Below are 26,696 nucleotides of genomic sequence, written 5' to 3'. Positions count from 1 at the left end.
GCCCGGACACCAGCTGCTGCAGTGACAGCTGGACTGCAGCCCAGAGCAGCAGCATGTAGACGGCCACTAGCGGCCAGGCTGCCGCCTCTGATACCGATGCCGGCGCCTGCACGCCATGCAGGCCTCTCCTCGGCTGCTTCCTCGATCCGCTCTCCCACTTGTCAGAGGGAGGATCGGAGCCTCGGCCGCGACCCCCGCGGATCCGCACCTCGCGCCCCGGGCCCGGGCCCGCAGCCGGCTCGAGCCCCGCACCCGCACCCTCCCTAACGACCGCCGCCATCGGAACACGAGCCCTAATGACCAAAGATCCGATAGCGGATCTATGCAAACGACGGGCGGGCGGGCGGCCCCAGTTACACCAAGAGGAGAGCAACAGCCCAATTCCTGGCCGAGACGTGGGCCTCTTAATAAACCCCCGCCCACTTCTGTGCAGATAACAACGTAACATCAAATTTCATTTTTGTATGTACACTGATTTGTTTATTCCTTTTGGGTAAATACGTTTTTGCACTCTTTTCGAAATTTTACGTGCAATTTGTCTTTGCGTGTTGCTCTCAGTCTATGTGAAAGTGGTTCTGCTTCAAACACGATTTTCCAATGCACCTGTAGCTCACCATGTGCATATGACAATAAATTGGACGAGATTGAAAAAGCAAAATTAGGTAATCGCCCTTCAAGAAAGTTACTGCGCCTGCTTCTTGGAATATCAAATTTGTTTACAACTTGCATTTTCCCTTTTATTTTGTTCTTGCCGACAATTTTTTAACCAAAATATTACATTCAAGTTCTGTGTCGATGCAATTATTTTGTAGGGAAGGCTTCCACATAGAATCCCTTGAAAGCTGTTAATGGAACGAAAGACAATTCCCTTTCATGTGCCCCATAATATAATACAATTGAGTCCACACATCTTGGATATTCTGGCCAATGAAATGTGCAATGCATAATTCAAAATTATAGGCATACTTCAAATGGACAAATGTGTTTTATATGAAGGACCATAGTAATCATAAACATGAGTTTCAAAACAGTCTCAAAAGAAATTTGAAACCATGTTCAAGTCACAGATTCGAGCCTCACTTCCGGGTTTGTGTTTTGAATGGGCGGGCAATTCAATGTTTTTTTTTGTATTCAAGGAATTGCCTTTTGTTCCACCAACCAGCAGACTTGTTTTTGAAATAGTTTCCGATTACAACTTGAAAGTGGCAGATAATTGTTCTCTGATCTGTCCCTGAAGCCACTCAAATAATTAAAATATCTACCAGTGACTAGCGGAGTTCCGGAGGGGTCGATGCTGGGGTCACTGCTTTTCACGTTGTTTATAAATGATTTGGATGAGAGGATTAAAGGCTTTGTGGCCAGGTTCAAAGATCCTATAGCAGAGCTATAGGATCTTTGGCCAGGTTTGTAGATTATACGAAGATACGTGAGGGGCAGAAGGACTTGTACAGTTTGGGAGGGAGGGACTTGGACAGTTTGGGAGGGAGGAAGGGAGGGAAGGACTTGGACAGTTTGGGAGGGAAGGTGCAGGATTCCTAAAAAGTTAATTTGCAAGTCAAATCGGTACGAAAGAAGGCGAACGCAATGCTAGCATTTATCTCGAAAGGGCGAGAATACAAAAACAAGGATGTAATTATGAGGCTCTAGAAGGTGCTGGTCAGGCCTCATTTTGAGTATTCTGCATAATTTCAGGCACGATATTTTAGGAAGGATGTGATGGCGGTAGAGAGTCCAGGGGAGATTTATGAGAACGATTCCAGTTAAATTCTGCGTCCACGTGGGTGAGGATCTATGATCCAGTGACCTTTTGTGAAATCACCCTATAGCACTCAACAAGCAATATTTTCACTGTACCATGGGAGACGTGACAATAGCCTAAACTAAACTAAACTAGCGCCTACTATCCAGAGGCTCTGACATTCACCTTCCAGCTTCAAGAGGCTGGTCTGGCACACATAGTTCCACAGCAGACTACCCCTCCATGGACCTACTGTCATCGTTTAAAATTTGACAACAAGGAAGCCTAAGCAGACCTAAGCAGATGACAGTAGTTGAGGCTGGAACTATCCCAATGTTTAAGAAACAGTTAGACAGGTACATGGATAGGACAGGTTTGGAGGGTTATGGACCAAGTGCAGGCAGGTGGAACTAGTCTAGCTGGTGTGGGCAAGTTGGGCCGAAGGGCCTGTTTCCACACTGTATCACTCTATGAGTCTATGACTAACTGTCCTAGGGCCATTGCTGAAGCTACCCTTAAAAAACAGATTAACAAGTAATTTATTTCACCACCAATCTTTGAAGAGTGGCCATGACATTTTTCTGCAAAACAGTGTTGGCATTTTGGAACTATTTCATATTAAACAACGTATTCATCCAGAATGATTGGGTATGACAGTGAGTGAGGGAGTACAACAGTCAGACCCCTAGTTACTGAAACTCTGATAATCTGGTACTCTCAGGACTCCGGGCTAATGGATTTCAGATGATTGATCGGTTGATTGAAAGCTGCAGCATAGAAACAAGCCTTTCATCCCTCAGTGTCCATGCCGATCACAGATCACTTGTTCACACTTGTTCTGTGCTAATCCACCTTCGTACCTACTCCCTACACGGTGGGAGAAATTTACTGAGGCCAATTCGCCTACAAACCAACGAGGAAACTGGAGAACCCAGAGAAAACCCATGTGGTCACAGAGAGAACGTACAGACTCCACCCAGACAGGAGCTGGGGTTAAGATCGAACCTGTATATCTGGTGTTGCGAGACAGTAGCTCGACCAGCAATGCCACTGTGCTGCCTTCAATTGGATGCAATTAGTTCCTAAACATGCTTCTATTTCACTTTGATATGTATTTTTTGTGAATCTGTGAGTTTGAACGCAGCGCCAAATAGAATTGGATGAGTTTCAGCTTGTAAATTACATAGAAACATTAAAAAATAGATGCAGGAGTAGGCCATTCGGCCCTTCGAGCCAGCACTGCCATTCAATATGATCATGGCTGATCATCTAAAATCAGTACTCTGTTCCTGCTTTTTCCCCATATCCCTCGATTCCTTTAGCCCTAAGAGCTAAGTCTAACTCTCTCTTGAAAACATCCAATGAATTGGCCTCCACTGCCTTCTGTGGCAAAGAATTCCAGATTCACAATTCTCTGGGTGAAGTAGTTTTTCCTCATCTCAGTCCTAAATAGCCTACCCCTTATTCTTAAACTGTGACCCCAGGTTCAGGACTCCCTCAACATCAGGAACATTTTTCCTGCATCTATCCCGTCTAATCCTTTAAGAATTTTATATGTTTCTATAAGATCTCCTCTCATCCTTATAAATTCCAGTGAATACAAACCCAGCCGAATCCATTCTTACAGCATATGTCAGTCCCGCCATCCCTGGGAATTTACCTGGTGAACCTACGCTGCACTCCCTCAAAAGCAATAATATCCTTCCTCTAATTAGGAGACCAAAATTGCTCACAATACTACAGGTGCGGTCTCACCAGGGATCTGTACAACTGCAGTAGGACCACCTTGCTCCGAAACTCAAATTCTCTCGCAATAATGCCAACACGCCATTAGCTTTCTTCACTGCCTTCTGTACATACATGCTTACTTTCAGTGACTGATGTACAAGTACACCGAGGTCTTGTTGCACCTCCCTTTTACCAAATCTGACACCATTCAGATAATAATCTGCCTTCCAGGTGTTGCCACCAAAGTGGATAACCTCATTACCACTTTACCTCATATCCACATTATACTGCATCAGCCCACTCACTCAACCTATCAAAGTCACCCTGCAGCCTCATAGAATCCTCATCGCAGTTCACACTGCCACCCAGCTTTGTGTCATCCGCAAACTTGGAGATGTCACATTTAATACCCCCGTCAAAATCGTTAATGTTTGTGATTGATCCACAACAACACACATAGTGAAAGATCAGTCTTTATTCCATAAGCAAACAGGAACATTTAAACTGCCAGCCATTCTCATCAAGCTCGGCGTGGCTTGTGAGAGAGAGCAGGCTGACCTTGCTAGTGTAAAGCTGTGTAGTACCGTAATACCATGTAATGGGTGGCCTGCACATATGTGTAGAGATTATAAATGGCATGGATTAATACGGGTTAATCTACATCCTTCCTCTTAAAGAAGCAAAGCATATATAGAGAGGTTAGTGGAACATATTGTAAAACACCAGTATAAGGTGTGAGCATTTATTATTTTACATGTACATCTTGTGCATATGTGAGCACATAAAACAAGATGGGTCATGCACAGTTCAAGTGTAGCCGGATTAATTTTCCAATGAGCAGGTTTGGCTTGCAGACTCGACCTGCACATGTATGGTAGTAGCCCTCATGCACCTTATCCTTCTCTGAGGGAGCAAGTCCCTGATCGGGTGAACGTGGAGAAGAAGACACCGGTGGCGATGGGGGCACTGGGGAAGGCAGGGATGGTGCTGGCACCGGCAGAGGAATCGCTGGAGTGGCATTCACGAAGCGTGAGGGAAGACCAGCAGGCTGGTCCGGGTAAGGACATGGAGGTGCCGATTCATTAACCGGGAGGAGGTGTTGGTGGGTTCGCCGATAGATGCCGTTGTCAATACTGACCAGGTACGAGCGTGGCTCTGATGTTGACCCCAGAATGACTCCAAGGCGGTCGTAACCTCGGAGTGACAGTAAGCGGACAACCTGTCCCTTGTTGAGCGGTTATAGCGGAGAACTGGTTTTATCGTAGGATTTTTGTTGTATGTTGCGACGGCGTTGGAGCTGGGATTGGATAACAGACGATGCACAAACTTGTGGTTCTAGTAGTTGCTTGGCCATAGGCAGAGTGGAGCAGGTTTGCCGTGACACGAGTCGTTCGGCCGAAGATCCCAGGAGAGGTGCGCGGACGATGTTATGTAGGTTGAGAAAGTTGAGATAGACATCAGAGCCAGCCCTGTGTGAGAGTTCCATTAGTTCTTTTGCACTTGTTACCGCGCATTCGGCCAGGCCATTGGACTGTGGATACTCGGGGCTGCTGGTGGTGTGGTGAAAGTCCCAGCGTTTCGCGAAATCTCTGAAGAGCTGACTGGAGAATTGAGTTCCGTTGTCTGAGAGTAGCTTGAGGGGTGCTCCGTGGACAGAGATGTGGCGAGTGAGTTTTTGAATGACCATGGCTGAGGTCAGGCCACAGAGCAGGGCGATTTCGAACCATCCTGAGTAGGAATCGACTAGAACCAGGTATTGTTTGCCGTCCCACTCAAAGATGTCGGCTGCTACTGTGGACCAGGGTAAGTCTGGTGTGGGGTGCGGGAGAAGTGGTTGTTTCTGTTGGTGCGGGGTCAGGCTGTTGCAAATCGGGCAGGCAGCAACTTTCTTGAGAATGTAGTCAGCCATGTCAGGCCAGAAAAGTATCCTTTTGCATGTTGGAGGGTTATTTCTGCAGCAGGATGGCCCCCATGGACAATATCAAAGTGGTTGCTGTGAAGAGACGTTGGGATAACTGCATTATGTCCTTTCATTATAATGCCGTCTTGAATGACCAGTTCGTCGTGGACAGGGTAGAATGGGCGGACAGCCTACGGCAGGTGGTGCTGTTTGTCTGGCCAGCCGCGGCGGATGACAGTGGCCAGCTATTGTAACATTTCGTCTGCAGCTGTTTGTGACACTAGGATGTCTAAACCAGCAGGTGGGAGGCAGGAGACCATCATAACCATGTACCCCTTGTGCTTACCATCAGACAGGTGTTTTCCGCAGGTTGTGCGAGGTGCCCGTGAGAGGATGTCAGCTAAGTGCATGTCCTTACCGTGTTTGTAGGTTAGTCTGATGTCATATCTCTGTAGTTCCATCATAATGCTTTGTAAACGCATTATGTAAACTCACTTGGACATCCGGTGGCGCTGTTACTGGCTGCCTCCGCCTTCAGTCCGGTATCTTTGTTATTTTTGAAGTATGGTTTTTTGGGGGTTTTTTTATGTGGGGGGAAGAGGGTACTGTACGGGGGAAACCGTCCTTCAGTCGTTCCTGGAGAGGATGCGACTATTATTCAAGTCGTGTCCTCGCCCCTTCCCCCCTCCCACCCCACGGCCTACCTACGGGATTGGCACGGCCTTTCCTGCCGGGACCGACCAGAGCTCCAGCAACGGCGGTGCAGCGCTGGATACATCACGGGGCGGGCGATGCCTCACCTGGGATCGCCACTTGGAGCTCCGGAGTGTTGAGCCTGCTGCATCGACATCGCGGAGCTCCCAACGCGGGCGGCGCTGACCAACATCGCGGAGTCCTGCGACCCTTTGTCGGGGGTCACCAGCGTGAATCTCCGCCCAGCTCGGCCTGTGGACTGCGGGAGCCGCGGACTCCAGTGGGAGGTGGACGATTTGGAGGTCCGGGCCGCAGAGAATGTTCTCCCGTTCGACGTCGGGGTTCCATCATTCGCGGCGAGAGGGCCTGAACATCAGGCCACCCTTAGCGGCGACTACGGGGTGCTCAGGAGGCCCCGACCACGGGTGAACATCTGGGAAGATCAGCGAGGAGGCTGACATGCACTTTGGTTCCTTCCTCACAGTGGGGAACTTTGGTGCCGCTGTGGGGATGTTGTGTCGTGGAATTCTGTGTTTTGTGCTTTTTAAAATTTATTTGTATGACTGTACGGAAAATAACATTTCGGTGTCTCTTAATTGAGACAATGACAATAAATTGAATCCAATCCAATCCAATCCAAACGCGCTGGTGCCGTGTGGATCGGTTTACTGAGGATACTGAGCAGGGGCTGATGATCGGTTTCAACCATGATCGGGTTGCCAAAGTCTTTGAATTTCTTGCAGGCAAAAGTTACTGTGAGTAGCTCCTCTCTCAATTTGAGCAGAGCACTGTTCAGTGTTGGTCATCGTGCGGGAGGCATAGGCAACTGGTCTGGGACCTTTCCCATTGTCTTGTAGGCAAGCAGCGCCCAGTCCAAACTGGGAGGCATCACAGGTGAGGGTGACGGGTAACTAGCCATCGAAGTATGTGAGGGTTGGAGCGCAAGACATTAGTTGTTTGAGGGTTTCAAATGCCCTCTGCTGGTGTTGGTGCCAGGACCAATGTGTATCCTTGTGGGTCAGTTGTCTCTCCCTGAAGTTTGGGATGAATTTTCCCAGGTAGTTTAACATTCATTGTTGAGCTGTCACGTCCATAGGTGCTGGCATTTTGTTGATGGCAATGGTTTTAGACGGGTCTGGCCTGAGTCCGTTGTTGGTGGACATGTGGCCCGTGTAAGTTACTTCGTCGACCCGAAACCTGCACTTATGGAGGTTGAGTTTGAGATTTACTTCTCTGGCACGATACAGGACCTGCTTCAGGTATGAGTCATGTTCTTGTCATCCACAATTATGTTGAATGGGTAGCCAGTAAAGAGTTGTTCCATCGTACGTTGGAAAACTTCACTGGCTGAATTGATGCCAAACAGCATTCGTAAGAATCGGTAGCATCCGAAGGGTGTTGCGAATGTGGTTAACATGGAAGATGCATGGTCTGGTGGCATTTTCCAAAATGAGTTATTTGCGCCTAGGACAGAAAAGATTGTGGCTTTACCCAGTTCGGCTGCGACCTCTTCCACCGTCCGCATCGGGTGGTGTGGTCGTTTGATGGCAGTATTTAAATCTTTAGGGTTGATGCAAATCCTTAAAGGGGAGCAGAGAGAGGGGGGAGATAGAGGGGGGGGGGAGGGGGGAGGGGAGAGGAGGGGGGGAGAGGTAGGAGAGGAGGGGGAGAGGAGGGGGGAGAGGAGGAGGGGGGGAGGAGAAGGAGGGGAGAGAGGAGGAGGGGAGGAGGGAGGAGGAGGAGGAGGGGGGAGGAGGGGGGAGAGGAGAGGGGGGAGGGGGGGAGAGGAGGAGGAGGAGGAGGAGGGGGAGAAGGGGGTGAGGAGGAGGGTGGGAGAAAAGGAGACGGAGAGAGGAAGAGGGGGGAGAGGAGGAGGGGGGAGGAGGAGGAGGAGGGGGAGAGGAGGAGGGGGGAGAGGAGGAGGGGGAGGAGAGTGGAGGGGAGGAAGGAGGAGGGGGGGGAGAGGAGGAGGGGGGACAGAGGAGAAGGAGGGATGGGGGAGGGGAGGAGGAGGAGGAGGGGGGGAGGAGGAGGAGGGGGAGGGGGGGGAGGAGGGGGGGGAGGAGGAGGAGGAGGGGGGGGAGAGGGGAGAGGGGAGAGGGGGAGAGGGGGGAGAGCAGGGGGGAGGAGGAGGGGGAGAGGGGAATGGGGGAGGAGGAAGGGGGAGAGAGGAGGAGCGAGGGGGGGTGGAGGAGGAGGAGAGGGTGGGGAGTGGGGAGGATGGTTGGAGCGGAGAGGGGGCAGCGGGGAGGGGACCAAAGGACTTGGTGTTGGGGGAGCGGCTTCAATGGGGGGGAGCAGGCAGTCGGGGGAGGGGCAGGGGGCAGCGGGGCGGGCGTCACCAAAAGTACTGGTGGTGTTCAGCGGCGGCTTCAATCAGAGGAGCCTGGTGGGGGGGGGGGGGGGGGGGGGGGGGGGTCGTCAGGGGATGGCTGGTTCCCAAACACAATACTCCAGGCTGCTGGCTCCAGGGCCGAGTACGTGGGGGAGTGGTAGGGGGGGGGGGGGGGGGGGGGGGGGGGTGACGTCACTCGCAGCGCGTGGAACTCAGCGCAGGCCATGTGAAGCAGATCCATTGTGACGTCATCAGCCGGTTTTATTTTCTAAGTAATTTCAGATTTTTGAACATTTTGATTAATAACTCGAGAAATAATGCATGAATTTTTCAGATGAGGCTCAATTTCGGAGTTCACGGGATAAATCTCTGCAGGAATATGTGAAGATTTTACCATTAGCGGTCGATTTTTCGAGAAGATGTGATTATACACAAACACACACATCTAAGATCAGAGTTTTGTAATTATAGAGATTACAGTAAAACCATCTGAAAAGCACAATCCTCCAGACCTCAGCTCCTCCTTAAATTGCCAATGTTCCTGATCTACCCCCCTCTCTGTGTTCCTAACCCCAATCATGGCTCCACTAACACACTCTACCCATAGTCCAGACTCAATTTTATATGTCAGATTAAAGAGCGAACAATCAGATGCAGGATTACCGGAGATTTCAAATTACACTGATTATACACAAGTGCTTTACAAAATGTCGTCAATGTTTTAACTCCCTCAAGACCCCACTTCACGTTTCCATGAGAGTAGGTGTGATCTAGTCTCCCAGTCAATTAGCTTTCAGCTTCCATACTTTGCAAATAAAGGCGATGAAAAAATTGAGATTATATGGTCATGTCTGTAGCAAAAAAAAGTGTTGGAGGAACTCAACGGGTCAGATAGCATCTGTAGAGGGAATGAACAGATGACATTTTGGGTCTGTACGTTATCTCGACAAACCTGAAATGCTGACTGTCCATTCTTTCCACAGATGCTGCCTGACCCAGAGTTTTTCCAGCATTTTGTTTTTGGCCCAAGATTCTAGCATCTGCAGTTTCTTACGTCTTTATTTCGCCTCATGTCCGTACTCTGGCCCAGAACAGTGACATCCTTCAATTCTGGCAAGACGAGGCAATAGTTCTGCATAAATTACCAATGCATCAGAAAGAAAATCAGCTAAAAAGTGGAGTGAAAACAGCTCCTTTCAGTAAAAAAAAATAATCGATGATAAGAATCCTTTATACGTTCGCCTGCATTAATTTGACTTATCCATTCTCTTCTTTAAGCTTTCTGATCACAGAACTCCCTCTGGCTATCTTTTGGAAGAAGTGTGAGCATTTTTGTTTCGTTTAGTTTACAGATACGGCATGGAAACAGGCCCTTCGGCCCACCGAGTCTGCAACGATCAGCGATCCCCACACATTAACACCATCCTATACACACTAGGGATGATTTTACATTCATACCAAGCCAATTAACCTACAAACCTGTACGTCTTTGGAATGTGGGAGTAAACCAAAGATTTCGGAGAAAATCCATGCGATCACCCGGAGTACGTACAAACTCCTTACAGACAGCACCCATAGTCAGGATCGAACCCGGGTCTCCGGCACTGTGCCACCATGCCTCCCATTTCTTATTGTGCTCAAAAATGGGACACAGATTTAGAAGATTATGTTGGAGAACTTCAAGGAAAAAATGTGTTGGCTCTTTATCTCTCGGCACTCATTCTCCATCAACTGCCAAAGTAGTTTTTTTTCCTGGAGTTGGCATGTCACTCTTGCTTTCTCAAAATTCTTACAAGAACCTCTTGAAGTATGCCCTTGATTGCTTCCCAGCAGTGTATCAAGCAATCAGACCAAAGCTCCACAGATCTTGAGCAGGTCTCTCTCCTGACTGTGGTAATTTCACCAAAAGGGTGTAATTCAACCCTCACCTCCACTGCACCACATGAAGGCAATGAGTGACAGAAATGGGGAACCAAGCCAAAGCACAAAGATAATCACATTTTGTGCAAGCTGCATTGTTTGCAAATGAGTAAATAAAAATGTAAACTTTGGCAGCAAATCAATTGTGGCAAATAGCAACGTGCAGTAATATCCTAATCACAAATTCCAGTTAATAGAGGTTCCAAAATATCCAGAGTACATGGCTACAAATGCAATCAATGCCTTTAATAAAGGTGTCAAAGTAAAATATTCCTCCTTTAGAATTATCTTAATATTTGTATTCAATTGTAGTAAGCACCATCATCCAGGTTGGAGAGCAATAACAACTTCAAGTATGATGCTTAATTGTAGTAAAGGCTTTATAAACTTTAGAGGGACCCAAAGATTAGCAAGATATGACCCTGAAGGCAAAACACTTGAGCTATATGAATGTGACAGGGTGTAATCTTGTTAAGACACATTAAGCAATAAAATGACATTTGAAGTTAAGGGTAAATCCTTCTTGTAAATTCAAAGAAAGATGTACAGCCTAAGAAAGTGAATTGAAACGAAGGAGTAAAATCCAGCTGCCTGGTATGATCTTTTTACTGAAAAAGACTAGTTCTTAAGAAAAATCAGCTGATCATTTTGGTGGAAATGGAGGCATTGGGATTATCAAACACAATTTGATACTTGATTATGTAGGAAGGAACTGCAGATGCTGGTTTCAACGGAAGATAGACACAGAATGCTGGAATAACTCAGTGGGACAGGCAGCATCTCTGGAGAGAAGGAATGGGTGACGTTTCAGGTCAAGACCTGTCTTGTTCTTTGCTGCAAGTGTTGTTTGATATAGATGTCTTTGATGAATAAAGATGTTAAGGTAGAATATATTCTTCCTTTAGTATTGCCAAATGTCAATAGCTCTATTTACCTCTAATTAACAAAAGAGAGCCTATGAGCAGAGATCATAATCTGCAATTGGTTTGGATTTTTGGGTTGGTGAACTAATTAGACAATTGGAAGGACCAATCTTACCAGAATGTTGCGAGTGAACCTCCATCTGTCAGTACCCCGTTACCCTCTATTGGGATTTGGGAGTTTGGCGGATTCCTGGCTGGAAGCGCAAAGTGCAGAGAAAGTAGCAAAGTGCATTAAACTCAAAGTTCACTTGGAATGTGATAACATAAAGTCTTCATCTTAAAGTGAAGAATTGAATAAAAGGATATGCAATGATACATTGCACCATATTTTTCCAAGAAATGACATTAGTTCAGTTTAGCTTAGTTTAGAGTTACCGCACACAAACAGACCCTTTGGCTGACCACTCCAACCATTAGTAAACCTGTGTACACAAGTTTTATGTTATTCCACTGTCTCATCCATTCCCTACGGTGACTGATGATTGCCGTGGGCTCAGTTGTCCAACGGACTTGTTTCCATGTTGTATCTCCAAATTAAACTAAACTAAAATCTGTCCCTGGCTCCTATTTCCCATCCAAGTAATTCCTCTTGGCTACATCATTTGACTTTGGTTTCCATGTGCATGCTAATAACAGCAAATAACTCTCTTTGCATGCTCCATTATTTCTATACAGTCTGTATGTCCAACATCCAATACTAATTGAGCAGAATTTTCTTGTAACTATTAGAAAAGCAAATAATATTTCTGCCAAAAAATCCTTTCCCTAATCTTCAACTCTATGCCTATCCACTGCACTGCCTGGCACTGTGCTCTGGTGTGACCTTGGGACATATGTGCCATCATTATGTCAACTTGTTTCCACCTCAGTGTCAACGTGCTTAGGTATATCTACCACTCCACCACATTCCAAAATGTGGTCTCCTTCAGTTAGAAATAATCATTTTCACAAAATTAATAATCCATAAAATGTTGTAAAGAGAAACTAATTGAATCAATGAATATAACAGCATAATGGAGCAAAATAAACATTTGTACATTTTTCCTATTAAATTAACTTAAAAATATTGTCATTGTTCACATAGACAAATAGAGCAGTTAATCTGCATACAACCGTGTACCACAACCAACAATGAGACGAATGATTAGGCAATTTTTCAATGCAGATGACTATTAACCAAGGGTCATGTAGCTTTGGACATTTCCTTATATTACTTCTCAGTTCATTCATTAGATAGCATAATGCAAGAAATTAAGATGGTAGAGCTGCTGCTGAAATTAAGATGGTAGATCCTGAGCTCGGGTGCTGCCTGTGTAGAGTTTGCACATTCTCCCTGAGACCACGTGGGTTTCTTCTGGGTGCTCTGGTTTCCTCCCACATACCAAAGACATGCAGGTCTGTAGGTTAATTGGCCTCTATAAATTGCCCCTAGTGTGTAGGGAGTAGTACTAGCTGCCCATGTGAAATATGAGACGTTTATTATTTATTATTCTATAATACACAAAAACATTAAAAATTGTTCTGGGTTGGGAGGTTGTGGCTGAATGCAACCATGTCCTCATCAATGGAGCTGGTGTAGAAATAGTTGACAGCAAACCTGGTCCGTTCACATGTGATGATACAAAAAAAAGTATCAGCATATTTAATTTCCTAGGCATCTGAGAAGACTCAACATGTCCACGAGGATTCTTCTGAACCTCCATTCAGTTCCACTAACTGAAAGTAATCTATTAGCAATCAGTGGCAACTGCTCTGCTCTTGAATTTCTGAACTTGCAGAGAGTGGTGAACATAGCCCATTCCATCATAGGCTTGATACTTCCTTCCATTCAGTTCATCTTCACATCTTCAGATTTCAAGTCAAGTTTATTCGTCACATACACATACGAGATGTGCAGTGAAATGAAAAGTGGCAATGCTCGCGGACTTTGTGCAAAAAGACAAACAAACAAACAACCAAACAAACTATAAACACAATCATAAAAAGGAACATGAAAGTTAAAAACACACACAATTTTCCCCACTGTTGTCAGATTCTTGAAACAATCACTTCTTTCATATCCCCTTCCAGAGCTGCTGCCATATACTTCCATTCTTAACTTATTATATTTTAGTATTTCTTGCGCTACTTTGGATTGCACTACAATTCATGCATAATTCTGCTGATTTGCACTCATCATTGTATTTATTATATTTATCATCAATAGGTGTACTATTCACTCTGTGAGCTTCATGTGAACAAAGAACCCTGGTTTATATCAATCTGAATTTGAAATTGAACAACGTGCTACAATGCTTCTTCTTCTTGCGTATGGCATGCACAGCCTAAAGTTGTAGGACAACTTGTTCTATTTGATCTTATTTGATTGTGCACGCCGGGTTAATTGCATTCGTCGAAACAGGGCAGACCACGTGAAGGTTGCAATATTCCACCTCGCCTCAATGCTGATCTATATTCTGCATTCTATGTCTTCCACTTTGCTCTAACTATTATACTTGAGTTTGATCTGATTATATTTGTGTAAGGTGTATCTGATCTGTTTGCAGAGCATGCAAAACAAACATTTTCACTGTATCTTTGCACATGGGACAGTAATAAACCTACAGGACTCCTTAAGAACATCATCTGAAGCCAGAACTAATTCCAGAATTGCAGAGTCCCAATGAGACTGTTATGACCTTGATATTACAACTTTTAGCAACTTTTTATGTCTCTATTTTACAACAGGACTGGTTTGGGGCATTTTTCCTAACCTGAAATGACTCGCTTTAAAAGGTCAATTGTGCATGATCTGTGGCAGAAGGTTTCCGTACCATGCTCTTTTACTGTTGCAATGTTTCCAGATTCTTTTATTCTTTGCTATTCCCATAACTGTTGGAATTTATCACGAGGCTGTCAGAGTGAGCTTTTATTTTGTTGAGTTAGAAACTAATTGAGTCAGCTGACATACTTTCAGAGTCATAATGCTCTTTTTACTTAACAGAAGACTTTTGTTTAAAGATGCCTATTACATCCACAGCTCCTGTGCTGCAATAGCCTCACATGGATCAGAGGATTAAAATCCAAAGAAATTAGTAAGTGAACGACAAATAATACATTCCATATTCGGACCCCATGGGGTGAGAGTGAAAATGTGCTGCATCATCTTATACAAAGAATTGTTTGTAAATTAAAATCCAAAGATGTAATGATATGTGAATATCTTGTCAGTGGTTGAAAAAAAATGAAAGGAGAAACTGATTCTCCTGTGCAGCTTTAACCATTTATTCTGAGTGCAATTCCAATATCATAAAAAGAAATACATCCATTTTGCCTAAATATTACTGCTTGCCCAAGTTGTACATTGTAAATGTTTGGAGGGCAATGAGGGAAAAATGAGAAAAAGATGGAAAAGATGAATTAGTTTATCTTTTAAAATAATTTATTTTGCTAATTGCACAAACATTTCCTCACCAGGTATCAAGAAAATGTCTTAAAGCTTGGTGTAGACAATGCATTTATTACTCTACTCCTTCAGTCAATTCACACAATACCTTCTGTATTATATAGAAACACAGAAACATAGAAATTAGGTGCAGGAGTAGGCCATTCGGCCCTTTTGAGCCTGCACCGCCATTCAATATTTCATCCAACTCAACTCAGTATCCCGTACCTGCCTTCTCTCCATACCCTCTGATCCCCTTAGCCACAAGGGCCACATCTAACTCCCTCTTAAATATAGCCAATGAACTGGCCTCAACTACCCTCTGTGGCAGAGAGTTCCAGAGATTCACCACTCTCTGTGTGCAAAAAGTTTTTCTCATCTCGATTTTAAAGGATTTCCCCCTTATCCTTAAACTGTGACCCCTTGTCCTGGACTTCCCCAACATCGGGAACAATCATCCTGCATCTAGCCTGTCCAACCCTTTAAGAATTTTGTAAATTTCTATAAGATCCCCTCTCAATCTCCAAAATTCTAGAGAGTATAAACCAAGTCTATCCAGTCTTTCTTCATAAGACAGTCCTGACATCCCAGGAATCAGTCTGGTGAACCTTCTCTGCACTCCCTCTATGGCAATAATGTCCTTCCTCAGATTTAGAGACCAAAACTGTACGCAATACTCCAGGTGTGGTTTCACCAAGACCCTGTACAACTGCAGTAGAACCTCCCTGCTCCTATACTCAAATCCTTTTGCTATGAAAGCTAACATACCATTCGCTTTCTTCACTGCCTGCTGCACCTGCATGCCTACTTTCAATGGCTGGTGTACCATGACACCCAGGTCTCGCTGCATCTCCCCTTTTCCTAATCGGCCACCATTTAGGTAATAGTCTGCTTTCCTGTTTTTGCCACCAAAATGGATAACCTCACATTTATCCACATTATACTTCAACTACAATTTTTGCTGAATAATTTTTTAGATTAAACAATTATCTGATAGAATTAAAATGTTGTGGCTGACACTAGACCTAATTGGGAAGGACCAGACTCATGTGAGTCCAACACTTACGACATTATTGCATTCAATATTGGATGGATCACAGCTCTCACGCCAGGGTGAATTGGTATGCCTAGTGCCAAAGTAGTCAAGTATTTCTTCCAATCTTCCAGGCGCTTATTAACCATACTTAGCAGTCTCATCAGAGACTGGGCAATAAATCATCACCGCATGTAAGTTTTTAAAAAAGGCTTAAAGAATTGACTTGCAAGCACAATCTCTTGCTTAGATTTGAGGACGTTACACAAACTAACACTGTGTGCAAATGGAATCATCATGCTCAATGATCACACAAAGTCAAGTAAGATTGCCTTCCTGGAGGGTGGGTCTTGAGATGGCTGAAGAGGCTGATACTGGAGACGCAGACTTTATTATAGTGGGCATGGATGAGTCTTATTGGTGGTGGGGTGTGGTTGGGCCTTCTTGCTGGTGAGTCATTTCCTTGCTAGCCCTTATAATTTACAGCCTGTCAGAGTGCATGAAGTGCAGCTTGTTTGTGAACAGTGATTCTCCATGTTGCTCCATCTTATGCTAAGGTCTCCATGTTGGTGTGGCTGATGTGCCATTTTTTTGAGTATGTTTATGTATGTATGCACATATGTATGTATGTATGTATGTATGTATGTATGTATGGATGTGTGTGATGTAACGTTATCAAGGTCTGTATTGGAGGGGAGGTGGGTACTAAGATATGGAAAGTGATTCACATTTGCTAGACGACAATTGTTGATATGTATTGTTGAAGGTGATGGCAAGTTGTCAAATGGTGGTTGGTGGAGGATCTTGGTCCTTTTATCTTTAGAGCCAAGCCAAACCTTGTCTGTGTTTGCAAATAAGGATGTATCACAGATAATCCTCCAAGTAAAGACAACTGGCTTTATCATCCACATATTACAGCTCCATGATGGAAGTGGTGGAGCCCTTACTTTTGATTCTGTTTAGGTTGAAGAGCTGTTGTCTGTCCTGGTGATAATCTGGATGCCTGGTGGCAGGTTTCGTCTGGTGACTCGTAAGATGGCTGCAATGAAGAGGGCAAACAGGGTTGGAGCTATAATGCACCCTTGCTTGACATCAGTTTCCATTTTAAATGGTCTTGATTTGTTGCCACTGTTTGGGAGAATGGTTGCAGAGCAGACATGTGATCTTGAAATACTCTCAGCACGTTTATGTATTTCTCTGGCTTTTCAGTTTTTGACATCCCAGGCAGAATTACATCAACTCCATTGTCGAAGACTTTTGGGAAGTCCAGGACGGCCACATACAATGGCTGTTCTTGCTCTTTGTATTTTTATTGTGGAAACCGTGTCTTCTGTGCCTCTGGCTAGGCGGATGCTTCATTAGGATTTGTGAAGGATTTCTTCTGACAAAGGAAGGGGTCTGTTGAAAAGAACACAGATGATTATCTTTCTGGTACTGGACGGTAGGGTGATGCCCCTTTAGATTTCACTGTCCTGCTTTTTAAAGATGGCGACAATCAGGGCAGCTCGGAAGTCTTTAGTTATAATTTCATTCTGCCAGATTTTTTTTTAAGGGATGGATGAAGTGCAGGATATCGGCTCCACCTTCCTTCAGAATCTCGGTTAGGACCCCGTCAGGACCCGCAATCTTGTTGTTCCTCATCTTCAGTATATTGCAAGTTTAGATGATTTCTCATATGCTTCTTCATCGACCTCTGCTCAATGTGATCGAAAAGCATGTCAACAGCTCTCTTGTGGTTAAGCAGCTCGTCAAAGTCTTCTCTCCATCAGTAAGGGCTGCCTCATCCTCCTTCAGAAGAGTTTGTCCATCTTTGAGGTATGTGTCTATGCAAGATGGGCCCAATGACTGCATTGAAAAAGACCTTGGTGTCACCAAAGACCCTGGTGTCAGTAAAATGCTGGGTCTCTTGGGCTATATTAATCCACCATTTGTTCTTATGTTCCCATACTCAGTACTGCACATTAGGCTTGGGTACTTTGGCCCGGCAGTTGATGTAATTCTTGCTTGGGATGTCTGAAAGAATTTGGTCCAGGCTGTAAAAGCAAACCCAGATGTAGAAACAAGGAACTACAGATGATGGTTAATACACAAAAGTGCAGAAGTAACTCAACAGGTCAGGCAGCATCTCTGGAGAACATGGATAGGTGATGTTTTGTGTCAGGACCCCCCTCAGACCCCTGAAGAAGTCTGGTCTGAAAAAGGATCTCAAGCAGAAACGTCGCCTATTCATGTTCTCCAAAGAAACTGCCTGCTTTGCCGAGTTACCACAGCACTTTGTGTCCTTTTGACATTGATAACCTCGTTGACTTCCTCCTGCAAGTGGGGCGCAGTGGGGCGCAGTCGCTCACCACAGTGACCATCTTGATGCTCACAGGGAGTTCAGGAAGCAGGCAAACCAGTTTGCTACAAATAGCAAAGCCAGTGCCATGCACCATCAGTTTGTCTTTTCCAGAAGGTGTAACCCCCCTCCCCCCCCATTTCCTCCCTCAGCTGCCTTCTTCTGCAGTCTGGTCTTAATGAATGCTGCAATATCAATTTGAACCTCTGCAATCCCCTCTGCAATAGTTGTTCTTCTTTCGGGCTGATTACTGGTTTTAATGTCAAGAAGTGTCCGTACATACCAGGCTCCAAAATCATATTTTGTTTTCTTCTGTCCACATGGAGGGAGATCCCACTGGGAACAGTCATCCATTAAGTGATGTTGCAAAGCTGGCTGTTTAGGGCTGTGTTTTCCAGCTCCCTCCTCTATTGGAGTGAGCAGAGTGGAAGAGCCCAGCGACTGAATCTGACAGCCACCAGCCGTGTGTCAGTTCATGATTGGGAGATGCCAGACGATCACTGTCCTCCTCATGATCTCCACAGATCTCTCACAAAGATGTACAGACGGTCTGTCCCTCCAGGTGGAAGCCTGTGCGGGACATCTTTTAACATGGGAAGATCGGTGCATGGACAGCCACAACACAAAATAGACAGACTTAGGCCCAAAGAGCGTGGATACCAAGAGATGTTCAAGAAGGAACTGCAGATGCTGGAAGAAGGGAGGTACACAAAAATGCTGGAGAAACTCAGCGGGTGCAGCAGCATCTATGGAGCGAAGGAAATAGGCAACGTTTCGGGCCGAAACCCTTCTTCAGACTGGTGGGGGGTGGGGGGGGGGGAGAAGGAAGGAAAAGAGGGAGGAGGAGGAGCCCGAGGGAATGGGAGGAGACAGCTCGAGGGTTAAGGAAGGGGAGGAGACAGCAAGGGATAGCAAAACTGGGAGAATTCAACGTTCATGCCATCCGGACGCAAGCAACCCAGGCGGAATATGAGGTGCTGTTCCTCCAATTTCCGGTGTTGCTCACTCTGGCAATGGAGGAGACCCAGGACAGAGAGGTCGGATTGGTAATGGGAGGGGGAGTTGAAGTGCTGAGCCACCGGGAGTTCAGGTATGTTATTGCGGATTACAATTCTTTGTTTCTAAACATATACCAGCGTTGACTCTCATTCCTGACAGCACAATCCCTTTAATTCATTTTCATCATCTAGATAATTGATCCATCCCATGGGAGCTGTGACATTTTTGATCTTGTGCTAAGTATTATACTTGGGATTAGTGTCACAAAAGTCTTGTTTTGCGCTTTGATTTGTGTGTGTAATTTTCTGGGTGAATTCTGGATTCTAAACTGTCCATGGGAGCTGGAATGTGGTGGAGACAAGGAAAGAGAAAGTAAAGCCTATGGTCAGGAATAGTGAAAACAAATGTTTGCATAAAGCTTTCAAATTGAATGGAACGTGTGCCTCTTACAGAGCAGGCACTGGAAGAAGTAATATGCTAGAAAGTGCCACAGGGAGGTGCTGTTTGGTTTTAGAACTGAATTTCGTTCTTGTGGCCATGAAGTAGGCAGATTAGCTTGAAAATGCAGACAGTTTTCATTTTTTTCATGCTGGTTTGCTGCTTATTCATGTCAATAAGAGCTAAAAAAAACCTCTTGCTGGTCAGGCCTTGATCTCATGATAGTCATGAGAATTCCATACAGAGGTTTAGGGGTGGAAAACAAGAAGCAGTATTGCAAATACCATCACTAAGTCCTGGAATATAGACCTTAACGGACGTGAACACAAGCTTCTAACAAGGGTAAATTACTCATTAGTGCAATCAAAATAATTTGTTTTTAATTAGTTTTAATTCAATCAAATAATCATTAAATATACAAGATTTGTTCAGCATTTAATTATGTGATTGAGACTGTTCATGTTTTATAACATGATTAAGAATTTTCACTGAGTGATATTGATGTTTTTATTGCCATTACTAATGATCGCTTATCTTAGGACAGACAAAATGTATTCCGTTGAATATATTCCAGGAATACTTTCATGGTTGTACATTTTTTTGCTTCTTAGACAGACTGCAGAAATGCCAAAAACTGATTACACTCTGGGAGGAGGTTTTGGTTTGAGGGGAGATGGACTTCACCTAAAATTAGAAGAGTAAGTTTGAATATTCTTTGATTGAAAATGCAAGTATTTGGATCACTTTTTCTCCTTCTCTATTTGTGAACTAACTTAATGCATTTAATATTATTCACTGAAACACCATTAAACTGTTTTTTATTTTTTATTTTATTAATCTACTGTCTCAGCCAAGATCTGATTCTGACAATTATCTGTAAATTACAAAATGAGTTGACATTTGAAAGATCTCTGCCATAAAAAAAGTAAGTTTACAGTAACTTTATCTGAAGCATTGGCGATTCCCCATACATATGGTTTCTTCAATTGTTCTAAAGAATAAAAATAACATTGCTGGATTTATGGAAGGGGCCATTACTGGAACCAAAATGTTATTGTCATAAATTATCTTTGTATAGCTAACCATGCAAAATGAGTAACTTTGCCTAAGGAATGTGTTATTACATGTTTTTATTGAATTATAGCTTGTTATGACCTAATCATTTACTACTAGGTAAAACATGTATTGACAGTGTCTCCTTATTAAAATGGTTATATTTAAGGATGTCAGTAAAGTGCACAAGGATGACTGAAATAGCAAGTGTTGATGGAACAAGATAAAACAAAGCAAGAGAAGGAAACTGTGGAGTACCAACATATATCTGTTCAGCTACATGATCTGATTCTGTGATATAAATATTACATTCTGGCACATTTTCCATGAAATTACAAACATGGAAGATGAGAACTTTATACATTGAGACTGAAGAACAAATCAGGAAACAAGCCTTTTTGCTACTGTGGAACAAATGTAACTTTGGTACCTAGAGCTGCACTCACATTGCCCACCATCTCGATTTCTAGAATCTCGTATAAAGCAGCAGACTTAAATCATATGTCAGGAAGACCCACTTTTAGCATAGCTTTCTGGAGATCGTTTATTTTGGTCCAACAATTTAAAAAAAGCTTTAGTGCAACATCAAAGACAGGCCAGTATTATTCCAAAAGACGATGGAAATGTTGCAGCTTGTGTACAAAATGAGACTACCTTTTAAACAAAGTACCGCGAGGAATTTTCCTTGTAAAATGATATATGGAAACCAGAGGTAGTCAAAAATGCTGGAGAAACTCAGCGGATGAGGCAACATCTATGGAGCGAAGGAAAAGGTGACGTTTTGGGCCGAGACCCTTCTTCAGACTATGGAAACCAGGTCTTTTAATGTAATAAACACTATATTTTTACAATAGTTTTCTCAATATGCTTATTATTTAATGCATAAATGTATGTTCTAACCTGCTAGAGGTCTATGAGTTCAATTTGTTTTGGTAAAGTCATGTCAAGTTGAAATAATTTTCTGTCATTAAAAGTCTTTGGCGATTGTTCATAAACTGACCCTGGGCAGTATGCAACCAAGATTTACCAAATCTTTAACAGGACTAAAGAGGTTACATTATAAATAATACTATGCTTTCAAAGGAAACAAAAATCAAAGGGAGATTTTGATTAAATATTTACGATTAATAAAGGATAAACGACATCTTCTGTCCGAAGAAACCAGAGCAAGGAGAAATAATCTTTAAATTAAATATTAGAGAAACATAACAAAACACTTTTTTCACACAACAGTTAATCAAAATCTGGAACAGGTTATCAACCCAACAAAAATGTAGGAGAAAAATGTACAAGGCATTGGTGAGGCCAATTCTGGAGTATGGTGTACAATTTTGGTCGCCTAATTATAGGAAGGATGTCAACAAAATAGAGAGAGTACAGAGGAGATTTACTAGAATGTTGCCTGGGTTTCAGCAACTAAGTTACAGAGAAAGGTTGAACAAGTTAGGCCTTTATTCTTTGGAGCGCAGAAGGTTAAGGGGGGACTTGATAGAGGTTTTTAAAATGATGAGAGGGATAGACAGAGTTGACGTGGAAAAGCTTTTCCCACTGAGAGTAGGGAAGATTCAAACAAGGGGACATGACTTGAGAATTAAGGGACTGAAGTTTAGGGGTAACATGAGGGGGAACTTCTTTACTCAGAGAGTGGTACCTGTGTGGAATGAACTTCCAGTGAAGGTGGTGGAGGCAGGTTCGTTATTATCATTTAAAAATAAATTGGATAGTTATATGGATGGGAAGTTATGGTCTGAGTGCAGGTATATGGGACTAGGGGAGATTATGTGTTCGGCACGGACTAGAAGGGTCGAGATGGCCTGTTTCCGTGCTGTAATTGTTATATGGTTATATGGTTATATGGTTAAAATGAGGGCCAACTTTCCTAAATAAGACTGAGATTAATGAAAGGGAACGCTATTAATTATTACAAAACTAAAGTAAGTAGATAGAATTAAGACAAAACAGCTGAGATAAAAGCCTACAATGAAATGGTAGTTCAGGCTCAATCCTGGATATTAAGGCAGAATATAACAATCAGTAAAACACTTTCACAATAAAAACTACATTTTCTAATCCCAAAACAGTCAAGGTGCCAGAATAGGGTTAGATCTAATCAAAATTTATGTGCAATAATTTGCTAGTAATTATTGAAATAAATTAAAAATTGCATTAAAAAAATCAGATAGAGGGTAGATGAAACTTTAATAATGGTATAAATTGACATCCCCTTTTCTTCTTTTCAGGGCCGTTGGCATTGCTATTCTGGTAATAATCATTTTAATCCTACTGATAATCGGTTGCTGGTACTACAAGAAACGTAATGGATACTTGATACTCCAGGTAGATTTTTTTTGTGGACCTGATTTTGCAGTTTCAAGGTTGATGACCAATTTATTGAAAAACAATAAAGTAATAGTATATTCCGTCAAGAAAACTTGTTAAAAGTTGAAAGCAATTAACTGCAGATGCTGAAAATCTGAAATAATAGCAGGAAATGCTGGAAGTGCTCAGCAAGTCAGACACCATTAGTGGAGAGATAAACATAGTTAGTATCTCTAGGTATATCTAGTATTTCTCATAGATTTTTTACGTGACAGAGAAGACGGGAGGGTGAAGAGAACAATGGGAATATCTATGCTCAAGTGGAACTCTCCTCGCCCGTCTGAAGGACCTCGGCCCGAAACGTCACCCATTCCTTCGCTCCAAAGATGCTGCCTGTTCCGCTGAGTTACTCCAGCATTTTGTGTCAAGTGGAGACAGGGATGACCTATGACACAGATGGTGTTAGTGCTGACTGGGAAAGGTTGGAGAAGATATGAAGCTGATCTGCCTGACAGAGGTGTAAGCAGAAGATGAATGACGATACAGGATAGAAAACAAAGCAATGGAACTATGGAGTCATAGGGCGGCACAGTGGCACAGCGGTAGAGTTGCAGCCTTACAGCGTTACAGCACCAGAGACCCGGGTTTAATTCCGACTATCTGTACGGGATCTTCCCGAGATCTTCGGTTTCCCTCACACTCCAAAGTCGTACAGGTTTGCAGGTTAATTGGCTTTTTATAAATGTGTGTAGGATAGTGTTAATATGCAGGAATTGCAGGTCAGCACAGGCTTGATGGGCCGAAGGACCTGTTTCCGCGCTGTAGCTCTAAAACTGAAACTAAAATTAAACCAGTTACCTAACCTGACATATACTGTGTGTATGTTGGAAATACCCTGCAGATCAGGCAGCATCTGTAGAAATGAAAAATTTAATATTTTCTAAGAGCCGAGTTGAATTTATAGGTACTTCAGTCCTAAGAATCCAGCAACGGCTGTTAGTTTACTTCAGTCATTACATACTTTTTTCAGTATGTATTTGTATTAGCTATTGTATTTCATAGACACTGAAGATTAGCCTAAAACATTTGCCGCAAAAAAAAACGAGTTTGATATGAAAATACATTATTTTTTTTAAAACAGTCCAAAAGCAAAATGCTATAGATGTTGGAAGTCTGAAATAAAAACAGGAAATACTAAAAATACACAGCAGGTGAGTTATTTATTTCTATTGGTGTAGAAAGAAACAGCTGATTTTTCATCTGAAGTCAGAATGGTCAGTTATATCAACATTTTGTTTATAAATTTGCAAACCATATATTTCATTTTTTTCTTACTTGCATTAATAATTGTATTATCCATTTCTGGAAACAGCAGTCATGTTCTGTGGTGTACTTATTAATATATTTATCATCTCAGAGTCGACAAGCACCTAATAGTGCAGTTAGTTCCTTCATGCCATCACTCCATCACAGTGAAGAAGGAACACCTTTGGAGACCAAAGATACGATGAAAGATTACACTCATTCAAATCTGGTAAGAACTTGCCTCTTCCATAAATTTATGCAATGGACAAACTTATATTTGCAGAACTTATAAATGTGTTTCTTGGTAAGCGTGATGTACAAACTTGAAGATTAAATTATATCCTGGATATTAAGGCAGAATATAACAATCAGTAAAACACTTTCACAATAAAAATCAAAAGCGATGTCAGTAATAAAGTGGACTTGGAGGTTGAAAATATAAAGAGGTATGCAGGATTGTTATAAAACTAGTCCAGTCGCATTGACTGCATAAGTCAAATTTGGAACCAGAAAAGAGTAAATGGTGGTTGGTAAGACCAGAGGTATACCACGAGCTGCACCTTACTATGACTTATATCCACAACTCTTTGTCAGGAGAGTGCCTTTTGGCATTAATTGCAGAGACCAAACAGTTAAAAACCTCAATAAAGTCAATGGGTGGCACAGTGGTAGAATCGCTGTTCCACTTGGGCGACCTAATCCGTGAGTTAAGAAGAGTGTCTTCGACCTTCAAGCTCGAGGGCACTCGCCTGGAAAGCCTCGAGCTGGATCGACCATCCGCGTTGAAACCACGAGCTGGATCGACCGTCCGCACACACGCTCGCACACACACACACACACATCGCAAAGGCGGGGGCCAGGGAAAGCGGGGGAGCGCTGTCTGAAATTCATACCCGCGATGAAGAGGAAGGTAAAATGGCTGCACAGTGTACGGTGAGTCCTTTAGAGAGAGCGGAGGAGAGAAGGGGGGAGGGGAGAGGGGGGGAGGAGTGGAAACACTTTTAAGAAATATAATAAAGTTTAGCGGGCATTTTACCTACCGCTAGGTTTCCCTTGGTCCTGAAAACTCCAATGAGTCAATCAAAATGCCCGGTCAGCGAAGGAGATTGCCTACGGCTGCCCTCGACTGCCTGTAACTAAATAGCGACCCACTCCACTGCACTACGAGTCAAAAAGAACCATGCCGACCAAATTTTACTGGCGGAATATTTTTCAACAAGCTGAAACATTTTCCGCGACCTAGCTGAGGCCACGAGTAATCGGGAACTTCCCTCGAGCATGAAGGAGAGTTCCAGCGACTTCATAGGACCTCCTCGGACCACGTGTCGACCATGCTGCGAGTTTGAAGGTTGAAGACATTCTTCTAAACTCGCAGATTAGGTCGCCCAAGTGGGACAGCCCCTTAACGGCACCAGAGACCCGGGTTCGATCCTGTCTACGGGTGCTGTCTGTATGGAGTTTGTACGTTCTCCCTGTGACTGCGTGGGCTTTCTCAGTGTGCTCCGGTTTCCTCCCACGCTTCAAATAAGTACAGGGTTGTAGGCTTCTGTAACTTGACTCCTACTGTAGGATAGTGCTAGTGTATGGGTGATCACTGGGTGGCGGGGATCGGTGGGCCTGTTCCCACGCTGTATCTCTAAAGTCTAAAGGCTCAGCAGATGCACACTTGAAATCTGATGTATCATTGGATTTATTTGATACATTGTCCACTGTAAACCATCCTCAATAAAATCTGGATTTTATATCATGCTTCAAAATCACAATACCCAACTCACAACATTGTTCCTTTCATATTGATGCAGAATTAAAGCCTACAGACTAATAGTGTGTAGACCACGTACTTTTTTTAAAAATAATTAACAATGTTTAACTTGTTTCTGCGTCATTCTAAATTAAGCACTGTAACATTAAAGTGATGCTGTACTCTTCACTGTATTAAACAGTTCATTGGCTCCTGCCCTTTTGATTATCACGCGCTTCCTTACAAATAATGAATCTTTGTTTTCCCACTCAACAGATTGCAAATGCTCCTCCTGCGTATGAGAAAACTGCTCCAGAGCAAATGCCACCGGCATATTATCCTTGAATTGACAGTGCACAATAGTTCATCACTGCTGACGAATCATCTATTTCCATTCATAGAAATGTAACCTTTGTATGGTGTGCATTAATAACTTGCACATTAATGTCCTGTTTGCATGTGCTGCAATAAACAAAGTTAATCTGTCTATGTGTAAATTCTCAAGATTATATAAAAAAGAGTGGAGGCTCTTCTGAATACTCCAGCAGCAAACACTAAGGAGAATATTTAAATGTTGGTAAATGACTCAAACTGCACAGGACGTGTGAAATAAATGCTTGTTATCCAATATTATAAATGGCTACCTGATGCACAGATAGCACCATAAAATTTCACTTTGTTGCAAATGTGGAAACCCTCATCAAATCATGGCGCATGTAATAACTTTCATCCCATAACACAGTGATATCTTGGAGTTGCATTTACTTTCTGCACAAACGTCAGACTGAGCAGTCATCTGAAATGAAAAC

At 43.4% G+C, this 26,696-nt stretch overlaps 2 protein-coding genes across 5 annotated transcripts in view; one reads left to right on the top strand and one right to left on the bottom strand.

Annotated features, from left to right (window-relative positions):
* The window catches only part of LOC129695560 (endoplasmic reticulum metallopeptidase 1), a 44,535-nt gene extending 44,087 nt beyond the window's left edge, over positions 1 to 448 (bottom strand). Inside the window, 1 exon segment of the mRNA XM_055632631.1 lies at positions 2 to 448. Coding sequence (XP_055488606.1) covers positions 2 to 448 — 447 coding nt within the window.
* mlana (melan-A) lies at positions 327 to 26,696 on the top strand. 4 transcript variants are annotated; one of them, XM_055632632.1, is made up of 6 exons: positions 327 to 462; positions 14,257 to 14,311; positions 20,081 to 20,167; positions 22,763 to 22,859; positions 24,259 to 24,375; positions 26,164 to 26,692. In XM_055632632.1, the coding sequence occupies exons 3-6, from the start codon at positions 20,094 to 20,096 to the stop codon at positions 26,230 to 26,232; spliced, it is 357 nt and encodes a 118-aa protein (XP_055488607.1). In that variant the 5' UTR covers positions 327 to 462; positions 14,257 to 14,311; positions 20,081 to 20,093; the 3' UTR covers positions 26,233 to 26,692. The 4 variants fall into 4 exon arrangements, with proteins under 4 accessions (XP_055488607.1, XP_055488611.1, XP_055488609.1 ...); XM_055632634.1 differs by having other exon boundaries at positions 396 to 493; positions 26,164 to 26,693; XM_055632636.1 differs by lacking the exon at positions 14,257 to 14,311 and having other exon boundaries at positions 26,164 to 26,696.

Source organism: Leucoraja erinacea, chromosome 3 (assembly GCF_028641065.1).
Source record: "Leucoraja erinacea ecotype New England chromosome 3, Leri_hhj_1, whole genome shotgun sequence".
NCBI classification, from domain to species: domain Eukaryota; kingdom Metazoa; phylum Chordata; class Chondrichthyes; order Rajiformes; family Rajidae; genus Leucoraja; species Leucoraja erinaceus.
The sequence above is the reverse complement of the archived record's forward strand: the minus strand, read 5'-3'. Positions and strand labels throughout refer to the sequence as shown.